We start from the raw sequence: 21,293 nt of genomic DNA, 5'->3' as shown, positions 1-21,293 counted from the left end.
CAGTTCATGAGTTTGAGCCCCACATCGGGCTCTGCACTGACAGTGTGGAGCTTGCTTGGGATTCTCTCTCTCCCTCTCTGCCCCTTCCCCACTCTCTCTCTGTGTCTCTCAAAATAAATAAATAAACTTTAAAAATAAAAATAAAGTAACAATGCCACATCACCTCTACTCATCAAACAGGTGGGAATGCTGAAATTACTAACGTTGGTGGGAATAAGGAGACTAGCACACTCTTACCTTGCTGGTAGAATTCTGACTTGTTTTCAACCTACCTGGAAAACCATTATCCTCATCCTCTTCCTCTTCCTCCCTCTCCCTTCTCTTTTTCTCCCTGTCTTCCTTCTTTCCCTCCTTCCTTTCTCTAAAGCAGCATCCCACTCTTGTGAATCTCGATCTGCCATAAGAATAAAGAAACAAGAATAAGCTTTCTGCAAAGCTGTGATAGGCAAACATCTAGTGAAGCTACTAATATTAGAGACTGTGGGGTGTAAAAGTTAAAGACCCCAGAGCCAGTTCAAATCCCAGATCTGCTACTCATCAGATATGTGACTATTGGCAAGTTATTTAATCTGACAGTGTTTCATGTTCCAGATCAGTGACCTGGGGATAACACTATATCTAATTCATAAGTTTGTTTTGATAATTAAAATAGATCATTTGCATAAAGTTTAAAAATAGTCCCTAGGAAACAGTAAACAAAATATAAATGTTTTTCATTGTCAACAAATAAACTGATTCTGCAACTTTAAGGTTTTAATAAAAACATATAATCTTGTGATGTAAAACACATTATTAAAATATTATGTTGGCAAAGGTACATAGAAAATAACATTTTTATTCTCTCATCCCTTTCTGTGTATATTAGATTAAATAAGCTGCATCTCAGTGAAAAAGCCGCAGAGACCGCTAGTTTTACTTGGTGGATCTGGACAGAGCGTTTATTAAACACTGACCATGGAAATGGCTCTGCGACTGAATCATAGTTCCCTTTGAAGTCAGGTGGTTTCCAATTGTCTTATTTCATCAAATTTAAGGAACATAGATTATAGCTCACAAATCATTAAAATTGTTTTTAGTATCATGATGTAATTTTTTACGTAATTAGGAAGGACTTCCACGATGTAAGTGACCCTGTTAAAATAAAAATTTTAATTCCCATCTACTTACGTAATGTGAACATGATTTTTCAGTGTGTATCTGTGGAAATAAAGGATACATATAAAATGGGTGCTAAATCCTGAGTGATTCCAGTAACAAGTGGTATCCAAGGGTACACACACACACTAACTGGACACAATCAGCACCATGCATCACATTCAGAGATGTATAGCTAATAAAAAGTTACTTCTAGGTTAAATAACTATCAAAATTTGTAATATATGCTGTTTGGTTTGATCAATGTATACTACTAACGATTGTGATGATAACCCAAGAGAATTTTATTAATACTTTATATCCTGTGGTCATAGGAAATTGAAAACATCAATTCATTTGCATATTTCTGTTGAAGAAAATTAGAAAAGCCTGACCAGAAAAGATCTGTAAGACAACAGGTCAGGGGGCACCTGGGTGGCTCAGTTGGTTAAGTTTCCGACACTTGATTTTAGCTCAGGTCATGATCTCATGACTGAGCCCCCTCTCATTCTCCCACGTGCTCTCTCGCTCTCTTTCAAAATAAATAAATAAACAAACAAACAAAATAACATTGTGCATAAAGTTGTGGGGGAAGGTTGAATGAAAATTTTACTCATTCAAGGAGAAAAAGTATGGAAAGTTTCAAACTGTGAGCTCATGCATGTGTTTTTCAAATTATCGTGGTGACATCAAATCACCATACAATGTAGATTCCACTGGATACATCTTAAAGAATGACTTTTATTTTTATTTACTTATTAGGATTTTATTTTTAAGTAATCTCTACACCCAAATTGGAGCTCCAACTCACAACCCCAAGATCAAGAGTCACACGCTCCACCAACTGAGCCAGCCAGGCACCCCAACATTTTTATCTTAAAACATCAATATTTAAAATGAGTCAGTCATGGCATGCCTGGTGGCTCAGTAGGTTAAGTGTCTGACTTCAGCTCAGGTCATGCTCTCACAGTTTGTGAGTTCAAGCCCCGTTTTGGGCTCTGTGTTGACAGCTCAGAGTCCGGAGCCTGCTTCGGATTCTGGGTCTCCCTCTCTCTCTCTGCCCCTCCCCAACTTGTGCTCTGTTTCTCTGTCTCTCAAAAATAAATAAACATTTAAAGTCTTTTTTAGATAAGTCAGTCATTTAATAATTTGTAACCATTTAAACTTAGGATGAAACATTTTACATGTCACTTAAAAATATGTATAAGTGGATACCAAATTTAGAGGGACTGAAAGCAAAAATCTTGAAGACTATCATGGTAGACAATGTGGTCAATCAGAACAGTACAGAGAAGGTATACTTTACCTCCCAGAACTATGCGACACGTCCCCATTTAAGTCATTCATCCAGAACTGGGACCTACAGGATTTGTGATACCCAATAACTTCTGAACTTTTCCTTTAAAGTTGGTGTTTTGAGGGACTTTTTTTTCAAGTGGTAGAAAGAGTTACTATTTAGTGCTCGTGGAAAGAGCACTCCGTCCCAGGATTCTTCACCTTCCCTAAACAAAGCTGAACTTGGCAGATTCCAAGTAAGCTTTGGAAAAGTAAGCTTCCACGTTAAGATTCTATGAGTCAGTATTAGAAACATTCTAAATTAAAGGTTTTGATTAAGTGAATATATAGTTTTGACTACTGATAAAATAAGTAACTGTATATGCAGATGTGACAATTTATAGCACTGTGAACACATCTGAAGCTGTCCTGAATACAATGATTGCTCTACAGATAAAAATGCAGGAATTCAAAATTTGGGTAGGACACACCCTAACCTGCTACAGGTTTGGCAAGAACCAGATTCTGGAGTGGACAATACAAACCACCCTTAAAACACTGAAATTGAGGGGCGCCTGGGTGGCGCAGTCGGTTAAGCGTCCGACTTCAGCCAGGTCACGATCTCGCGGTCCGTGAGTTCGAGCCCCGCGTCAGGCTCTGGGCTGATGGCTCAGAGCCTGAAGCCTGTTTCCGATTCTGTGTCTCCCTCTCTCTCTGCCCCTCCCCCGTTCATGCTCTGTCTCTCTCTGTCCCAAAAATAAATAAATGTTGAAAAAAAAATTTTAAAAAATAAAAAAATAAAAAAATAAAAAAAAAAAAAACACTGAAATTGAAACTCATAAGATTTAGGCATTACGGAATTTGGAGTTGGAAGAAATAGGTGAGAGTTATGACTATACCTCCTAACTTCAGAGTTCATACTCTTGGGGGCATTTGGCTGGCTCTGTCCGTAGAGTGACTCTTGCTCTTGGGGTTGTAAGTTCAAGCCCCATGTTGGGTGTGGAGATTACTTAAAAAATAATTTAAAAATCATGGGGCGCCTGGGTGGCTCAGTCGGTTGAGTGTCCGACTCACGGTTTGTGAGTTCGAGCCCTGCGTCGAGCTCTGTGCTGACAGCTCAGAGCCTGGAGCCTGCTTCCGATTCTGTGTCTCCTTCTCTCTCTGCCCCTCCCCCACTTGTGCTCTGTCTCTCTCTATCAAAAATAAATCTAAAAGAAAAAAAATTTTTTTAAATCTTAAAAAAAAAACAAAAAACACCACAAAGTTCACTCTCTTCTACTGCCAGGCATATGGGCCTTGAAAAGACATTTACTCCTTCCCCCGCCCATTGTTATTTTATTACCAACAAACTGAAAATAAGAAATATCTCGTCCAGCCTGTTTCTCACAGACACTGCAGGAGTCATAGCAGGTAAAGCGGACTTACTCATTTGCAAATTTTTGAGTAGGTAAAGGGTTATATTATTAATATTTGTTTTCACTCAGGGAAGGTGTTGGGACAGAAATTACCTAGGTATATAATTTGCCTGGAAAATGTATAGGAAAAGTATGGAAACCTGCACATAAATAATGTGAACTGCCTCATGCTATAATATTTTCAATAATGCTTGCTGTTGGTAATACTCCATGGTTTTGCTTGCAATACTGTGATCGATTACTCAAATTAACACCTAAGTAATAATATGGAAGGTTAAGAAATGGGAGTTTTCTGTTTTGTCTCTTCCCATCTTTTTTATTGTCTATTGATTTAACACGTGTCACTGAACTTCCTAGTGACTGCCTTTCTTACCTCAGAGATAAGTATCAACTTCTAAACATTTAATTGCAAAGTTCTTGTTGCTTATTCTTTACCAAATGATCTCCTTGCAGATAGTCTGTACTAGTTTTTTTTCTAGCATCTTCTAAAATTCCATTTTGGGGATCATTTTCTTCCAATGTCCAATTGCTCTAGGGAAATAAATTGAGCAATTTAATTGCATCAGACAGAATTCATTCCACATGACCTGAGGAAAGAGCAAACTTGAAGTATTTAGACTTCAATTCCTGGTCAATGAGGGATCGCTCCAAGAACTTGTGCTTCACCTGGAACTTTCTCTACCCTCCTGTCAAAGGCTGCATATTTTCACAGCTTCTCTGCCACTGTGAAGGAATTTGTCAAAAGCCGTCCTTGTTCTGGCAGTCTCCGTGTGGGCTGTCTTTGCAGTTGGTGAGTTATATATCCTTGCTCTGCCCAAATTTTCTGGGGTAAATCCAGGATCATAGGAAAATCAGAGGTAAAAGTGGAAGGGCTGTTCAATTTTATTTAATCCTTTTTTTAAATGTTTATTTGTTTTTGAGAGAGAGAATGAGAGAGAGAGAGAGAGAGAGAGAGAGAGAACATGAGCAGAGGAGGGGCAGAGAGAGGAAGACACAGATCCGAAGCAGGCTGCAAGCTCTGAGCTTCAGCACAGAGCCTGACGTGGGACTTGAACTCACTAACTGCAAGATCATGACCTGAGCCAGAGTTGGACATTTAACCGACTGAGCCACCCAGACTCCCTATTTAGTCCTAATTCCTTTAGGTTACAGATGTAGAAACTGAAACTCAGAGGAAGAAAGGCTTCCCTCAGTGTCATTGGTATCAAAGCTGGGAGTCAAATTCTAACCTTTCAAACCCAGGACCACTGAACTTTTCAAAATACCTACTTACTATCCAGGCCTTCCAACCTTAGAAACTTTCATTTTCAGGGTCTATTTACATTTCTCAAACCCAAAAAGAACTTGAGCAGCTCTGTGGAAATAGAATCAGATATTCTTCTGGTCAATGGCTGGTTTTAGAGTTCATGCTTAATGGTAGGGAATCTCTGAGCGCCTCAGTGTGGTGCGTTCCAATCTGTGGGGGCTGGCGGCGTGGGTGGTGAAAGAATTCACCCAAGGCAGAGCAAAACAGATCGAAGTTTCTTGAATACACTGCAAGGGAACAGCAGGCAGGACAGCAAGGGAGAAACTGTCTGCCAGGAGGCGGTGCTGAGGGGCCACAGTAATAGGGCCGAGTGAGGGAGTATGGGGACAAATGGAAATTTCCCATTTTTTGGTAATCTTCGGAATTGCGCCTGCTCGTAATTGGTCAGTTAGGGCCTATGGCTATTTTGAGGTAGGTCACGTGATGAGCCTGTGTCAGCTCCGGTGGTCCCTGTGGGTCCTTTTGCCTTCCTCAGGTTTCCATAGCTCAAGCCTCTACACCCAACACATCCTTTTTCCATTTGGACTTTGAAACTTTCATTTATCTTCAATTTTTTTACTTTCTATTGGTGCTTTCTCTCACTGAAAACATTTTTTTCCCAAGCCCCTCACATCTTAAGAGGCTCTGTAACAAATTGAAAACTAATCTCCATGCCTCTCATATCTTATGGGGAAAACTCCTTTCCCTCCTCTGCTGAAGAAAAAACTCTTTCCTTCCACTCCAACACTTCTGACACCAAATGTGTGGGATTTCCACACCAAGCAATCCTCCCATTTTCTGTGGACACCAATTGGGTGTCTTACAGTTTAACACAATTATGACACTACTACCGGGCATGCATCCCAACAGTATGGGGTAAGGACTCAATCCCACAAGACTGCCCTACTTCAGACAGCAATCACAAGACTGGGCTTCCAGCACTTCTAACCAACTAGCTATAACACAGGAATTCCCCTGACTCCATTCTTAGGTTCAATAATTTGCTAGAATGGCTCACAGAACTCAGGAAAGTGCTTTACTTACTATTTCTGGTTTATTATAAAAGGCAGAACTCAGAAACAGCCAAATGGAAGAGAGGCACAGGGCAAGGTAGGTGGGAAGGGACACAGAGCTTCCATGTCCTCTGGGGGCACCACCCTCCCGGCACCTCAATGTGTTCAACCGGGATTCTCTCCAAACCTTTTGGTTTAGGATTTTTATGGAGGTTCCATTATGAAGGTGTCTACTGAGAAAAAGAGGCAAAACCGAAAAAACAAAACAAAACACAAAGACCTTTATTTGAGGTCTCAGAATTGCAATTTGGCAAGAACAGATTCCAGAGCTACCATGTGCTGCTCACATGGGAAAAAAGGGGTTTTTATGAGAAAGGAGGGTAACTACATGATCCTAGATAAATAAGAGAAGAAAAAAACCTCAATTCAGTGCTGACTGGTAGAGCTGCTTTTGATTACTATCTAGTTGGTTATTTTATAGGTACTATCGAACAGAACTCCTCCTGGTATGCGTTAGGTAACTTTTCCATCACGATGAAGGTCATATCCACAGTTTTATGGTCTGAATACCAGTTGTTCTGTTGGATTTTACGAGCAACTGTTTGTAATACAATTAGCACTTCTGGCCCAGTTCGAGAGTTCATTACTTAGAATGGAAAATAGAGCTTCAAAATGGAATCTCTTATGTCTAGCAATTTTGTACAGGGGCACCTGGGTGCCTCAGATGGTTAAGTGTCCAACTTCGGCTCAGGTCACGATCTCACAGTTTGTGAGTTCAAGTCCCACACTGGGCTCTCTGCTGTCAGCGCAGAGCCCGTTCCGGATCCTTGGTCTCCCTCTCTCTTTGTCCCTTCCCCACTTGCTCTCTTTGTGTCTCTCTCTCTCTCTCTCAAAATAAATGAACTTAGGGGCCCCTGGTGGCTCAGTCAGTTGAGCATCCAACTTTGGCTCAGGTCACGATCTCGTGGTCCATGAGTTTGAGCCCCACATCCGGCTCTGTGCTGACAGCTCAGAGCCTGGAGCCTACTTCGGATTCTGTGTCTCCCTCTCTCTCTGCCCCCACTCATGCTCTGTGTGTCTCTCTCAAAAATAAATACGTGTTAAAAAAATTTTTTTAAATAAATGAACTTTAAAAAAATTACACAGTTCCACAAAGGCATGATTAAATCATTGTCCTTTGGTGATTAGTTCAATCTCCAGCCCCTCTCCTCTCCAGAGGTTGAGGGGTGGGGCGGAAGGTTCCAATTCTCTAATCCTGTGGTTTTTTCCTCTAGAAACCAGCCCCATTCTCCTCCTCCAAGAGCCACCTCATTAGCATAAACTCAGGTATGGTGGAAAGGGGCTTATTATGAATAACAAAAGACACTCCTCTCCCCATCTCTCAGGAAATTACTAGGGTTTTTGGAGCTCTGTGCCAAGAACTGGAGACACACCAAACATATATTTCTTCTTATATCACACCTCCTCTTCCCTATTAAATGTAATCCTCTCTAAAGATATCCAGATATAGGGGTGCTGACGGCACAGAGCCTGATTGGGATTCTCTCTCTCTCTCTCTCTCTCAATAAATAAATAAGCAATAAAAAAACTGAGATACATTTTTACACTTTCCCATCTCTCACTCAATCCTCATCCCCACTGCTCCTGAGAACACCACCCACTGCCAGCGACCCTCCTGCAAGCACACCTGTGACCTTCTGGCTAAGTCTTATGCCAACCCTCTGTGAGGAACATCTTTCTTGAAAATCCATCTTTCTTGAAAATGACTCTGTCCTTCTCTAGTTTTGTGGCCTTATATTTTCGCTCAAATCTGTTTCTCTTCTTTGTACCCATATCAACCCTGTTCAGTCGGTGAAACACTTCATGTATCATATAAATCCATGCCTGTCTCACAAAAATGACTCTTCCTTTAAAAAAAATTTAAAAAAAAATTTTTTTTTTTCAACGTTTATTTATTTTTGGGACAGAGAGAGACAGAGCATGAACGGGGGAGGGGCAGAGAGAGAGGGAGACACAGAATCGGAAACAGGCTCCAGGCTCTGAGCTATCAGCCCAGAGCCTGACGCGGGGCTCGAACTCACGGACCGCGAGATCGTGACCTGGCTGAAGTCGGACGCTTAACCGACTGCGCCACCCAGGCGCCCCTAAAAAAAATTTTTTTAATGTTTATTTATTTTCGAGAGACAGAGAGACAGAGTGTGAGTGGGGGAGGGGCAGAGAGTGAGGGAGACACAGAATCCAAAGCACAGAGCCCAATGCGGGGCCCAAACTCACAAACCACAAGATCATGACGTGATCTGAAGTCAGATGCTTAAACTGAGCCATCCAGGTGCCCCTAAGATGACTCTTCCTTAATGAAGGTTTTCATCATTGTTCCCTGAAAGTATTTTTATATTCTCCATAACTGTTCCTTTTGTCTCCAACTTGACTTCCTCTAACCCACCATCCTACTTCTTAAGAGCTGTCTTTTTTAGGGCAAATCTTATCATAGCTCTGCTGTACTAAACACAAAAGTCTTTGTGATAATTGCCTTACTACTATGATGGGTTTCCTAGTGATAGAGTAGGCAGTTAGTGATACTGGAGCAGGAAACAGAACTTTCTCACCAGTACAAAGATAAAAATCAAGAAACCACCAATCATCCCCAGAACACAAACAGCTAGAAAAAGACCCCAGGGGATATGCATGCATTATCCCCTATAACCACTGCACTACAGTAACCTATAGCTTCGTTGTAATACATTTATATTGCGGTTGATCCTCCTCATGGAGGATAGCTGACATGACAGTTCCCACAAGGACCTCATAGGGCCAAAAACTCCCTCTCTGGACTGGCAGGAGGAGTCCCTTAGAGGATCAGACATAGCTCAGACTCAGTCAGAGGCCTCCCTAACTATGACCCATAACCTATGCAAACAAAAAAAGAAAAAAAAAAACCCTAATTCTGGTGCAATTGTGACCTCTGGGCCTGCTTCCTCTCCCATTCTGAGAGTGTACTTTCCCCTTAACTGCTATTAAACTCTTGCCTACTTGAGATTTTGGCTCTGAATTCTTTCTTGGCCAAATTCAGAAACTGAGGTTGGTGGTGAGTCAGGGAAGAGACCTGCTGTTGACATCAGCTGTTGACATTAGTTGACACGCCACTTACATACATATCCAATAACTACACACCATATGCTCAGCTTGTTCCAGAAACTGAGCTAGATCCTGGTTATAAGGCAGAAATGGTCCCTGGTCCAACAGTGTGACAGACCAGTGGCTGGAAAGACTGATCAAGTGCCAATAAACTAGTATCCAGAATATATAAAGAACGCTTGCAACTCAATAATAAAGAGACAAATAAGCCAATTTTTAAAAAATAGGCAAAGTAACTGAATAGACATTTCTCCAAAGATGATAAACGAATGGCTAATAAGTACATGAAAAGATGCTCAACATCATCGGTCAGTAGGGAAATATTCATCAAAACCACAATGAGATACCACTTTGTACCCACTATGATGGCTATAATAAAAAAGGGAGAAAATAACAAGGGTCGACAAGAATGTGAAAAACTTGGAATCCTCATACACTGTCACTGGAAATATAAAATGGTTCGGCTTCTTTGAAAAATAGTCCAGTAGTTTCTCAAAAGGTCACCATATGACCCAAGGATTCCACTCTTAGGTATATACCTGAGGGAAATAAAAACACATGGCCACACAGAAAATGTGTATAAATGTTCATATCAGCCTTGCTCATAATAGCCTAAAAGTGAAAACAATTCAGATGTCCATTGGTTGATTAATGAATAAGTAAAACATAGTATTTACATCCAATGGAATATTAAATTTAGCTATAAAGAGGAATAAAGTACTAATGCATACAATAACAGGGATAACCCTTTAAAGTATCATGCTAAGTGAAAGAAGATAGACACAAAGACTACACATGTATGATCTATTTATATAAAGTGTCCAGAAAGGACAGAAAGTAGATTATTGGTTGTCTGGGGTGGGGGAAGGGAGGGGGTGTGGAGGGAGGAATGAAAAGGGACTGCTGATGAGTACAGGGTTTCTTTTTGGGGTGATGAAAATGATCTCAAACTGATTGTGGTAATGGTTGCACAACTCTGTGAATATACTAAAAACCACTGTACATTTCAAATGGGTGAATTCTGTGGTATGTAAATCATATCTTAATAAAGCTGTTATATATAAAGAGTTGATAATATAAATGATTGTTATATCAGATAATTATAACATATAATTATATATAATAAAGTATTATACACATATACAGTGGACCCTTGAACAATGCAGGGTAAGGGGCACTGACCCTTACTCCCTCATACAGTCAAAATCTGTGTATAACTTTGGGCTCCCCAAAACTTTACTAATAAGCCTACTTTTGACTGGAAGCCTTACCAATAACGTAAACACTTGATTAACATATATTTTGTATGTTATATGTATTGCGTACTGTATTCTTACAATAAAGTAAGTTAGAGAAAAGAAAATGTTATTAAGAAAATCATGGAGGCGCCCAGGTGGCTCAGTTGGTTAAGCCTCCGACTTCGGCTCAGGTCATGATCTCATGGTCCATGAGTTCAAGCCCTGTGTGGGGCTCTGTGCTGACACCTCAGAGGCTGGAGCCTGCTTTGGATTCTGTGTCTCCCTCTCTCTCTGCCCCTTCCTGCTCACGCTATGTCTCTCTCTCTCTCTCAAATAAATAAACATTTAAAAAAAGAAAATCATAAGGGAAAATACATTTACATTTCAATATTGTCCTTATTGAAAAAAATCCACATGTAAGTGGACCCACACAGTTCACTTTGGGCCAAGAGTATGTAAGCTTTTGAAATTAATATAACATTGTATGTTAATTACACTTCAATTAAAAAAAAGAAAAAATATATGGAAGCCTTAATGAAAGTCAGCAGCTTTGAAGGTATCTCAATATAACTGCTTCATGGAAATTTGTAATTTAGAGAGTGTTTTCTAAAACAACTGAGAAGGATTATGAAAGTTGTTATTTACCTATGAAAGGGCAGGGCCAGAATTAAGATCCCCATTTTACATGAGGGAGGGGGTCACAAGTTCCCTATTTCTTCACTTCTTTAGAGAACAGTATGCATCACAGAAGGACCCGGCCCCTTCTTTTTTTTAAGTTTACTTATTCTGAGGGTGAGTGGAGAGAGAGAGAATCCCAAGCGGACTCCATGCTGTCAGAGCAAAGCCTGATGCATGGCTTCATCTCATGGAACTGTGTGATCATTACCTGAGCCGAAATCAAGAGTCAAATGCTTAACCAACTGAGCCACCTGGGTGCCCCAATCCCAGCCCCTTCTTAGGGATCTGATACTTCCTGTGTGCCAACCAGGGTCTCCTTCATCCTAGCTTTTCCCCCTAAATTCAGAAGACAGAGCAACTCTTCTGAATGTGTTTTTGTCTTCCAGATTTCCCTCTTCCTGCAGGTGCAGGGGCTCGCCTACAAGAGATGAAGGTGAGCTCTACTTCCTTGGTTCCCAAGAACAGGAATGGGCAGCACGCCAGTTTCCTCGATAGCCCCAGATTTTTCTTCTGAGAGGTGGGGACAGAGGGGGTTGGCATGGGAATAATATACCACAATAAAATCTGGGTCATCAACCATGTGTAGCCCATTTCATATGTTCCTGAGCCCTCTTCCCATGCATTATTCCAGTCAGTTCATAATCTCTTGTGGGATAGAAGGCAAATATTTTGAACCGTTAAATGGACGAAATCACGGCTCAAATCCAGGTCTGTCCTATGCTGCAGTGGACATTTTTTCAGCTAAGATATGCCAAAATGTACATCCTGCACCCCACACACTAAGGCCCCACAATGTACTCTCTCTGTCCCCTTCCTTCTATATCTTACCTCTGCTGTGGCGAGTTTGATATCACTAATGTCTGAAGCACCGTATATAAGTCACTCGGTAACGTTCATAAGAAAAGTCTAACCTTGAAAGACATTTTCCTTTCTGTAATCCAACAATCACATTTGGTAGTTGATAGGGCAGGGATTTTCATCCTGATGAGTCTTTTAGCTCAGACTGGGGAGTTCACAGATCATATGTTATATTATACTTTATGTTATATTATATTATATTATATTATATTATATTATATTATATTATGTTATATTATATTATAGTTATATTATTGGTTAAGTGCCAGTTATAATTTATATTATATTATATTATATTATATTATATTATATTATATTATATTATAATATTGGTTAAGTGCCAGGGGCCAAACACTGAAGTTGCTAAAGACCCTTCTCTAAACTCCTGGTCTAGCGTTCCTTTTTCAGTCCCCCTCCCCCCATTACCAGTGATAATGGTCAGAGGACCTGGAGTAAAGCATCTGAAGCAGCAATCTGTGTCTCATCTTTAGGTTGAGTGCATGGAGAATATAAATAAGTGCTGGTTTATCTCTTACATCAAGCCAAGTGAGCCCATATGTGGCAGTGACCAGGTTACCTACAGTGGTGAATGCCATCTCTGCTCCAAAATTTTGTAAGTCTTGATTTCTCTTCTCCCTTCTGTCTGTCAGGAGGCTAAAGGTAGACAAGATAGGAGTAACCTCAGAACACTTCCTAATAGTTCGATCTTCCCTCCAGAGACTCCTCCATTTCTTCCATCCTTCCCTATGTTCCCAGAAGGGATCTCATTCACACAATGCAGAAACAGAAAGCCACTGAGGTGAGAGTGTTCTGTCTGGCCTGGCTAAGTATCAAGTGGAAAGTTCTCAGTAGCAAGTAGCCACAGGATTCAGATCATGTGATCACAGATGAGGGTTACCCTCAAGCCCCCTCAGGCCAAAGAACAAATGCTGATGAAGAAGAGGAGGAGTGGGCTGGGTGTAGAATCTTCCCAGCTGATGGCTTATTGATCTTTGAATGGATATTATTCTCTCAAATAACTTTCTTTAGCTTCCAATTTTCTTTTACCTTTCATGCTTTAGCTATGTGGTTTAGTCTTTGGCCCCATCATATGTTAGAAGATTTGGGAGACAACCACATGAAACGCCCAATTCTTTGGTCTGAGAGGAATAATAGTGAGGCACCAAAGTTTTTATCAAGGAGGCTGCCTTACAGAGGTGGGAGGAGGATTTCCCAATATCTGCTTTCTCCTTTAAGGAGAAAAGCTACACCCCTGGGTAACTGAAATTTAGAGATTAAGTCCAATACTTTAAGAGAGAGAAAAGCAAAGACATGAGAGTAGAAAAAACTTATGTCTTTCTGTTTCCTCTTGTCTTCTTAAAAGAAGAAATAATAATCTTGGTCACAATAACAGATGTTGAGCTGGGCAGGATTAGACTTTCTTGCATGCCTTGCTGCATAAATATCAAAATTTACACTAGAACCCATAAAACACTTGGTGAGGCAAACAACTTTGGCATCAGCCTCAATCACCGGTATAGACATCTGACAATCAGAATGCACAATCTGGGGAACTTAGACCATCATAGACTCATAGGATGCTAAAACCAAGAGATACTGGAGAGACGGCTTCCAGAGAATTCACACTGACTATATTTTTTGAAATATTTTCTCAGTAGTTAAAATGGGAATTAAAAGTAATTTACTATAATCTAGTTTGGATTGATACATTAATTATGAAAGTATTTTAAAAACTTTGCTCCTATATAGCCCCATGCTTATTCACCCTTCTTTGCATATTATTATCATGCAAATTATACTACTATACATGTATGCCCATCAACACAGATTTGTAATTATTGCTTTAGTTAGTTGTCTTTTAACTCAGGAGAAAAAAGTTTACAGAGAAAAAATACATTTATACTATCTTTTCTATTTTCCTATGTAGTTACCTTTATTGGTTCTCTTTGTTTCTTCATGTGGATTTGAGTTTCTGTCTACTGTCCTTTCACTTCAGTCTAAAGTACTGTCTTTAGTATTTTGAAGCAACAGATTCTCCCAATTTTTGTTAATCTGGCAATGTTTTAATCTCTTCTTCCTTCCTTCCTTTCCTTCCTTCCTTCCTTCCTTCCTTCCTTCCTTCCTTCCTTCCTTCCTTCCTCCCTCCCTCCCTCCCTCCCTCCTTTCTTTCTTTCTCTCTCTCTCTTTCTTCTTTCTTTCAGAGAGAGAAAGAGAGTGTGAGCGAGGGAGAGGGGCAGAGGGAGAGAGAGAGAGATCTTAAGCAGGCTGCACACTCAGTGCAGAGCTTGACGTGGGGCTCAGTCCGACATGACACCGTGACCTGAGACAAAATCAAGAGTCAGACACACACCTTTATTTCTTTTTTTTTTTTTCAACGTTTATTTATTTTTGGGACAGAGAGAGACAGAGCATGAACGGGGGAGGGGCAGAGAGAGAGGGAGACACAGAAGCGGAAACAGGCTCCAGGCTCTGAGCCATCAGCCCAGAGCCTGACGCGGGGCTCGAACTCATGGACCACGAGATCGTGACCTGGCTGAAGTCGGACGCTTAACCGACTGCGCCACCCAGGCGCCCCAACACACACCTTTATTTCTGAAGAGAATACTGTTTGCTGGTTATAAACTCAGTTGACAGTCACTTTCTTTCAGCACTTTATATCATCTTACTGTATTCTGGCCATGGTTTCTGATGAGAAATCAGGTGTTAATCCTACAGAGGATCAGAGTATGTGATAATTCATTTCTCTACTACCTCTTTCAAGATTCCCTCTTTGTCTCATCTTGCCACAGTTTGATAATGATTTGTCCATATGTGGATCTCTTTGAGTTTATCCTATTTTGAGTTTATTTAACTTTTTGGATGTGTATATTAATGCCTATTTATTTATTTATTTTTAATGTTTTATTTATTTTTGAGGGAGAGAGACAGAGACAGAGCATGAGCATGAGCAGGGGAGGAGCAAAGAGAGAGGGAGACACAGAATCCGAAGCAGGCTCCCGGCTCTGAGCTGTCAGCACAGAGCCGGACGCGGGGCTTGAACTCACGAACCGTGAGATCATGACCTGAGCTGAAGTCGGACGCTCAACCGACTGAGCCACCCAGGCACCCCCTATTAATGCCTTTTTAATCAAATTTTTAATCAAAGTTAGAAAGTTTCAGCCCTTATTTCTTCAAATGTTTTTTTAATTTAATTTAATTTATTTATTTATTTTTAGTTTATTTACTTTTGAGAGAGAGGGGGGTGGGCAGGGAGAAAGAGAGAGAGGGAGAGAGAGAATCCTAAGCAGCCTCTCAGTGGCAGAGCCCGATGCAGGGCTCAATGTCATGACTATGAGATCATGACCTGAGCTGAAATCAAGAGTCAGACACTTAAGAGGCACCTGAGTGGCTCAGTTGGTTAAGCATCTGACTTCAAATCAGGTTATGATCTCACGGTTCCTGAGTTCAAGCCCCGCGTTGAGCTCTGTGCTGACAACTGACAGTTGGGCTTGAGCCTGGAGTCTGTTTCAGATTCTGTGTCTCCTTCTCTCTCTGTGCCTCTTCCTCACTCTCTCTCTCTCTCTCAAAAAAAAACATTAAAAAAAATTTTTTTTAAAGAGTCAGACACTTAACTGAGCCATCCAGGTGCCCCTTCAAATATGTTTTCTGTCCTCTCCTCTCCTCTCTTTCTGGGACTCCAATATGTTGATACACTTGTTGGTAGCCTCCATTTCTTTGTACCTCTGTTCATTTTTTTCCCCCAAATTTGAACTTTTTCTTTTACTTGCTATCTGCAGTATTTTGACCCACTCTGCTCATTTTCATTACTTTTTCTTTCTTTTCCTCAGACTGGACAATATTAATTGACCTATCTTCAAGTTCACTTACTCTTCTGCCTGCTCAAATCTGATGTTGATCCTCTTCAGTGAATTTTTCATTTCAGATAATTACATTTTTACACTTGACCTTAGCCAAAAGGCCAAGAAGCGATCAGATAATTATATTTGTCACTTCAATAATATCTATTTGGGTTGTTTATGAAATATATTTCTATTGCTTTATTGATATTCTCTATTTGATGAGACATTATTCTCATACTTTCCTTTAGTTCTTTGGACATAGTTTTCTTTAGTTCTTTAAATATATTTAAAATAACTAATTTAAAGGGCACCTAGGTGGCTCAGATCAAACCCTGCATGGGGCTGGCTGCTGTTGACACAGAGCCCACTTCCGATCCTCTGTCTCCTTCTCTCTCTGCCCATCCCCCGCTCATGCTTTCTCTCTCAAAAATAAATAAAACATTAAAAAAATAATTTAAAATCATTGTCTCATAAGTCTAATATCTGGGCTTCCTCAGTGACTGTTTCTATTGATTGCTTTTTATCCTGTGTATGGGCCATACTTCCTTGTTTCTTTGCATACATCACAATTTTTTGTGATTTTAAATAATATGTTGTGGCAACACTGGAAATCAGATTCTCTCCATTCTCCAAGGTTCGTTGCTATTGCTGTTTGTTGTTGCTGCTGCTATTTATTAGTTTAATGGTTTCTGGAATAATTCTGTGAAGTCTGCCTTCTTTGTCATGTATGGTCACTGACAAGTCCTACTCAATTATCTTAGTGGTCCCATAGGGATTAGACAAAATTTTCCTCAAATGGTTGGAACCAATAAATCTCCCAGTTTTTGCCAACAAAAACATTGTATGTGTTGAGGAATGTCTTCAACACTTAGCCTTCGCTTCCTGCTTTTGGAGAGCTTCAAGATTAGCCAGAGGTGAGAGCTTAAGGCTTTCTCGGGTCTTTCCTGATCATGCACATAGCCCTACACATGTTCATGGTCTTCTAGATTCCCGGGAATTTCTTAGTGCTTTTCAAAACCTCCTATGGATATCTCATTCCTCCACCTTTACTTTTAAGCTTTTGGTTGGCTTATTGTTTTCCTCCAACTGCTATCCACCATAAGACAGCCATGATACTGAAACATTGCCTCTGATTGTTTTCAACAAATGCTCCCAGGGGAAAAGGCTGTTCACACTGGGGTATCTCTGAGTTAGGTCAAACAAAAACAGCTCTCCAAGTGGTTCTTCTAGAGAACCATCAGACAGGTCAAGGAATGACAATTCTTTGTTAATGGTACTCTGAAGGAGTTCCCAAACCATCTTGTCCCCTCTAAGTGCTGCCGGGCTGCTTGTTTTCACTATGATACAGAGCTGTTGTTTTTTAATACTACTATAGATCTGAGATCCCATTTCCATTTTTGCAAAGGAAAAAAAAGCCATTGGTACATAGACTTTGTAGATTGCTTTGGGTATATGGACATTTTGACAATATTCAGTCTTCCAACCCATGAGCATGGGGGAGGCTTCCATTTATTAGGACATTTTCTTTCAGAAATGTTTTGTAGTTTGTGGTGTACAAGGCTTTCACCTACTGGGCTAAATTTATTCAGAGGTATTTTATTTTTCTGGATGCTATTGTAAATGGAATTGTTTTATTAATTTTATTTTCAGATTGTTCACTGATGCTGTATAGAAACACAACTGACTTTCATGTGTTGGTCTGTACCCTGAAACAATCTAATTATTAGCTTTAGTAGTTTTTATATGAATTTTTTGGGATTTTCTATATGTAGAATCATGTCCTCTTCAAACAGAGATAGTTTTACTTCTTCTTTCCAATTTGGATCACTCTACCTACCACAGCTTTATTGAAGTAAAACTGACAAATAAAATTTTGGATGCCTTTAATTTCTCTTTCTTGCCTAAAGCTCTGGCTAGAACTTTTAGCATAATGTTGAATATCAGTCGTAAAAGTAGGTATCCTTGTCTTGTTCCTGATCTTAGAAAGAGATCTTTCAAGGGTACCTGGGTGGTTCAGTCGGTTAAGCATCTGACGTCATCTCAGGTCATGATCTTGCAGTTTGTAGGCTCGAGCCCCAATTCGGGCTCTGTGCTAACAGCTCAGAGCCTGGAACCTGCTTTGGATTCTATGTCTCCCTCTCTCTCTCTGCCCCTCCCCCACTCATACTCTCTCTCCCTCTCAAAAATAAACATTAAATTTTTTTTAATAAATAAACATTAAAATTTTTTAAAAAAAATAATGAAAGAGACCTTCCAGTCTTTCACCATTGAGTATGATATTTGTTGTGGGGTTTTCATAAATGTTCTTTATCATGTTGAGGAAGTTCCCTTCTAGTCTTTCTTTTTCTGAGTGTTTTTATTATGAAAAAGTGTTGAATTTTGCCAAATACTATGAGGGTTTTGTTAAATGTCAATTGAGAAGAACAGGTCCTTTTTACCTCCTTCGTTCTATTAAGTGATGTTATTGCATAGATATGGTTGTTATTTTTAGGTTGAACCACACTGCACTCTTGGGATAAATCTTGCTTGGTCATAGTGTGTACTTCTTGTAATATGCTGTTGGATTCAGTTTACTAGTATTTAGTTGAGAATTTTTGCATTTATATTCATAATGGATATTGGCCTATAGTCTTTTTTAATTTTTTTTTGAATGTTTATTTTTGAGAGAGAGACAGAACATGAACGGGGAAGGGGCAGAGAGAGGGAGACACAGAATCCAGAGCAGGCTCCAGGCTCTGAGCTGTCAGCACAGAGCCCCACTTGGGGTTCGAACTCCCAAACTGTGAGATCATGACCTGAGCTGAAGTTGGACACTTAACCAACTGAGCCACCCAGGCACCCCTATAGTCTTGTTTGTGTGCGTGTGTGTGATATCTTTATCTTTGCTATCACGGTAATTCTGGCTTCATAGAATGATTAGAAAGTATTTTTTCCTCTTCTATTATCTGGAAGAATTTGAAAAGAACTGGCATTCTCTCTTAAATGTTTGGTAGTATTCACTAATGAAGATATTTGGTCTTGAACTTTTCTTTGTTAAGAGGTTTTTTTCATTGCTGATTCAAGCTCTTTACTTGATATAGATCTTGAGATTTTCTCTTTCTTGAGTCAGTGTAGGTAATTTGTGTTTCTAGGAATTTGTCCATTTCATCCAGGCTATCTAATTTGTTGACACTTGTTCATAGTATTCCTTAAAAATCATTTTTTATTTATGTAAGGTCAGTAATAATGCCTTAACTTTCATCAAATTCATACCTTAATTTTATTGTACATTCTCTTTATGATACCCTGTATTTCTACTTAAATATTCAAGATGACTTTGAATTTTCTATATTTGATTTAATGCTAAGTATGTTTTGTACATCCAGTATCTTTGACAAATGAACATCTATAACAGCAGGTATTCTAAAATACTTGTTACAGGGGTGCCTGGCTGGCTCAGTCAGTGGAGCATGTGACTCTTAATCTTGGGGTTGTGAATTCAAGCCCTAAGTCGGGTATGGATATTACTTAAAAATAAAATCTTATTTTAGAATTTTTAAAAAATGTTTGTTTATTTTTGAGAGAGAGAAAGAAAAAGAATGAGCAGGGGGAGGGGCAGAGAGACAGAGAATCCCAAGCAGGCTTTTGTGCTCTCAGTGCAGAGCCCAACACGGAGCTCGATCCCATGAACTGTGAGATCATGACCTGAACTGAAATCAAGAGTTGACGCTTAAACAACCGAGCCACCCAGGATCCCCAAAATTAAATCTTAAAAAAAAAAAAGAAATAAAATAAAATATTTGTTACATAAGAATTCACTATAAGCAGAGTGTTTTTCCTTCTCAAATTTAGCTAAAGATTATCAAATAAAATTTAGTCATGATGTATAATATGCCATAAAGTAAAAAATGATCATTTCAAAATATAATTCTTTCAGATATGAAGGGCTAAACATAACTAAACTGTATGATGGACCTTGTGTAAGTAAAGTCACTTTCATTTTTCACTTTTAGGAATAAATCAGATATACTGATATGTTGTAGAGAGTTTTAAATGTTTTGTTATAAAAACTTTCAAGCATAAAACTAGATACAACAGTAAATATCATATGCCTATTACATCAATCCAACCAAGTACAAAGTGTTTGCCACATTTCCTTCCTTTATAATTTCTTCTTTCTTTGCTTAGGTATATTAACACATGGCTTGGACATCATGTCATTTCACTCTCAGAAGTGTGGACATTTCCTTACATGCCCATAATTCTGTTATCACACCTAATTAGTTCCCTGTCATCTTCTAATATGTACTTCATGTTCAAATTTTCCCAGCCATCTCAAAAATAATACCTGCTGGGGAAATAAAAGTATTTTAGCCTAATAGCTCAGTAGTAAAGAACATCCAGTCCATCCTTTCTGTTCCCTGTCATGCCCAATTTCTGGGATATTGACAAAAGACATTAATTGGAATATGAAAGGTTATTCTGCGACGAATGGATCAGGTCTTGCTTAGCTCTGGTCTAGATATTGTGTCTTTGACCTTAGAGTCATAAGGCCAAAGCAAGAACTCGGCTGATGCCATAGAGATCATTGTAGAATTATGAGGCATATAAATAAGACTGGAGAGGGGCCCCCAGGTGGCTCAGTCAGTTAAGCATCCGACTCTTGGTTTCAGTTCAGGTCATGATCTCATGGTTCATGAGTTTGAGCCCTGCATCAGGCTCTGTGCTCATGGCCTAGAGCCTACTTGCAATTCTGTCTCCCTCTCTCTCTGTCCCTCCCCTGCTTGCTATCTATGTCTCTCAAAATAAATAAGAGAGACTCTTTTAAAAAAAGAGAGAAATAAAACTGAAGAAAATCATCTTGGAACAAAATATGAAGAAGGTTGAAGGTAAAACAGGTAAAATGATTACATGCTTTTGTAATAACTCTATGACAATATCTTTTAATATAATCTCAGTGACAAGTTGACAAGGCTCAACTGATGTATATAGACCACCATACATATTACTTGGGGAAGGCCTATAACCCGAAAGTTCTCTAGTTCTACTAGAGAGAAATCATGGTGGCAGGTTTGGGGGCAGCCTGGGTAAGACTAGTCTAGAAATCAACTGGAACACTGTGGAAGGTGTCTTCATGGAGTTACATGCAATTTTCAGAATAAATCAGATATACATTTAGAAGTATGAGTAGATCTCAAAATACTGCACTGAGAGAAAAAGCAACAGAAGGAATAATACAAGTAACACCATACCGTTATATAAACTAAAAATAACACAAACAATATATATTTTATACAAATACATAAACAAAAAGAGATACACTGAACTCATTAAAATCATTGGCTATAGTGTGGGGAGAAAGAGAGGAAACAAATAAATGAATGAATAGTGGCCCCTCCCCACAGCCCTTTCCCAAAGCACAATGGAAACTGTTTTTGACAGGA

The 21,293-nt window shown here is 39.5% G+C and overlaps 1 protein-coding gene across 8 annotated transcripts in view; it reads right to left on the bottom strand.

Moving 5' to 3' along the window:
* Positions 1–21,293, bottom strand: part of FBXW12 (F-box and WD repeat domain containing 12) — a 75,466-nt gene that overhangs the window by 38,868 nt on the left and 15,305 nt on the right. For 6 of the 8 annotated variants that reach the window (XM_045492787.1, XM_045492793.1, XM_045492786.1 and 3 more), the window contains 2 exons: positions 1,168–1,197; positions 273–394 (listed from right to left, as the gene is read on the bottom strand). In XM_045492787.1, the coding sequence (XP_045348743.1) occupies positions 273–394; positions 1,168–1,180 (135 nt within the window). In that variant the 5' untranslated portion in view covers positions 1,181–1,197. Of the gene's footprint in view, positions 1–272; positions 586–1,167; positions 1,198–12,612; positions 12,705–21,293 lie in introns of those variants that run through there. The other 2 variants (XM_045492789.1, XM_045492794.1) reach the window with 2 other exon arrangements.

The sequence above is a fragment of the Leopardus geoffroyi genome, chromosome A2 (assembly GCF_018350155.1).
Source record: "Leopardus geoffroyi isolate Oge1 chromosome A2, O.geoffroyi_Oge1_pat1.0, whole genome shotgun sequence".
In the NCBI taxonomy this organism is placed as follows: Eukaryota; Metazoa; Chordata; class Mammalia; order Carnivora; family Felidae; genus Leopardus; species Leopardus geoffroyi.
Note: the sequence above shows the minus strand (reverse complement) of the source record. Positions and strands in the feature narration are given on the sequence as shown.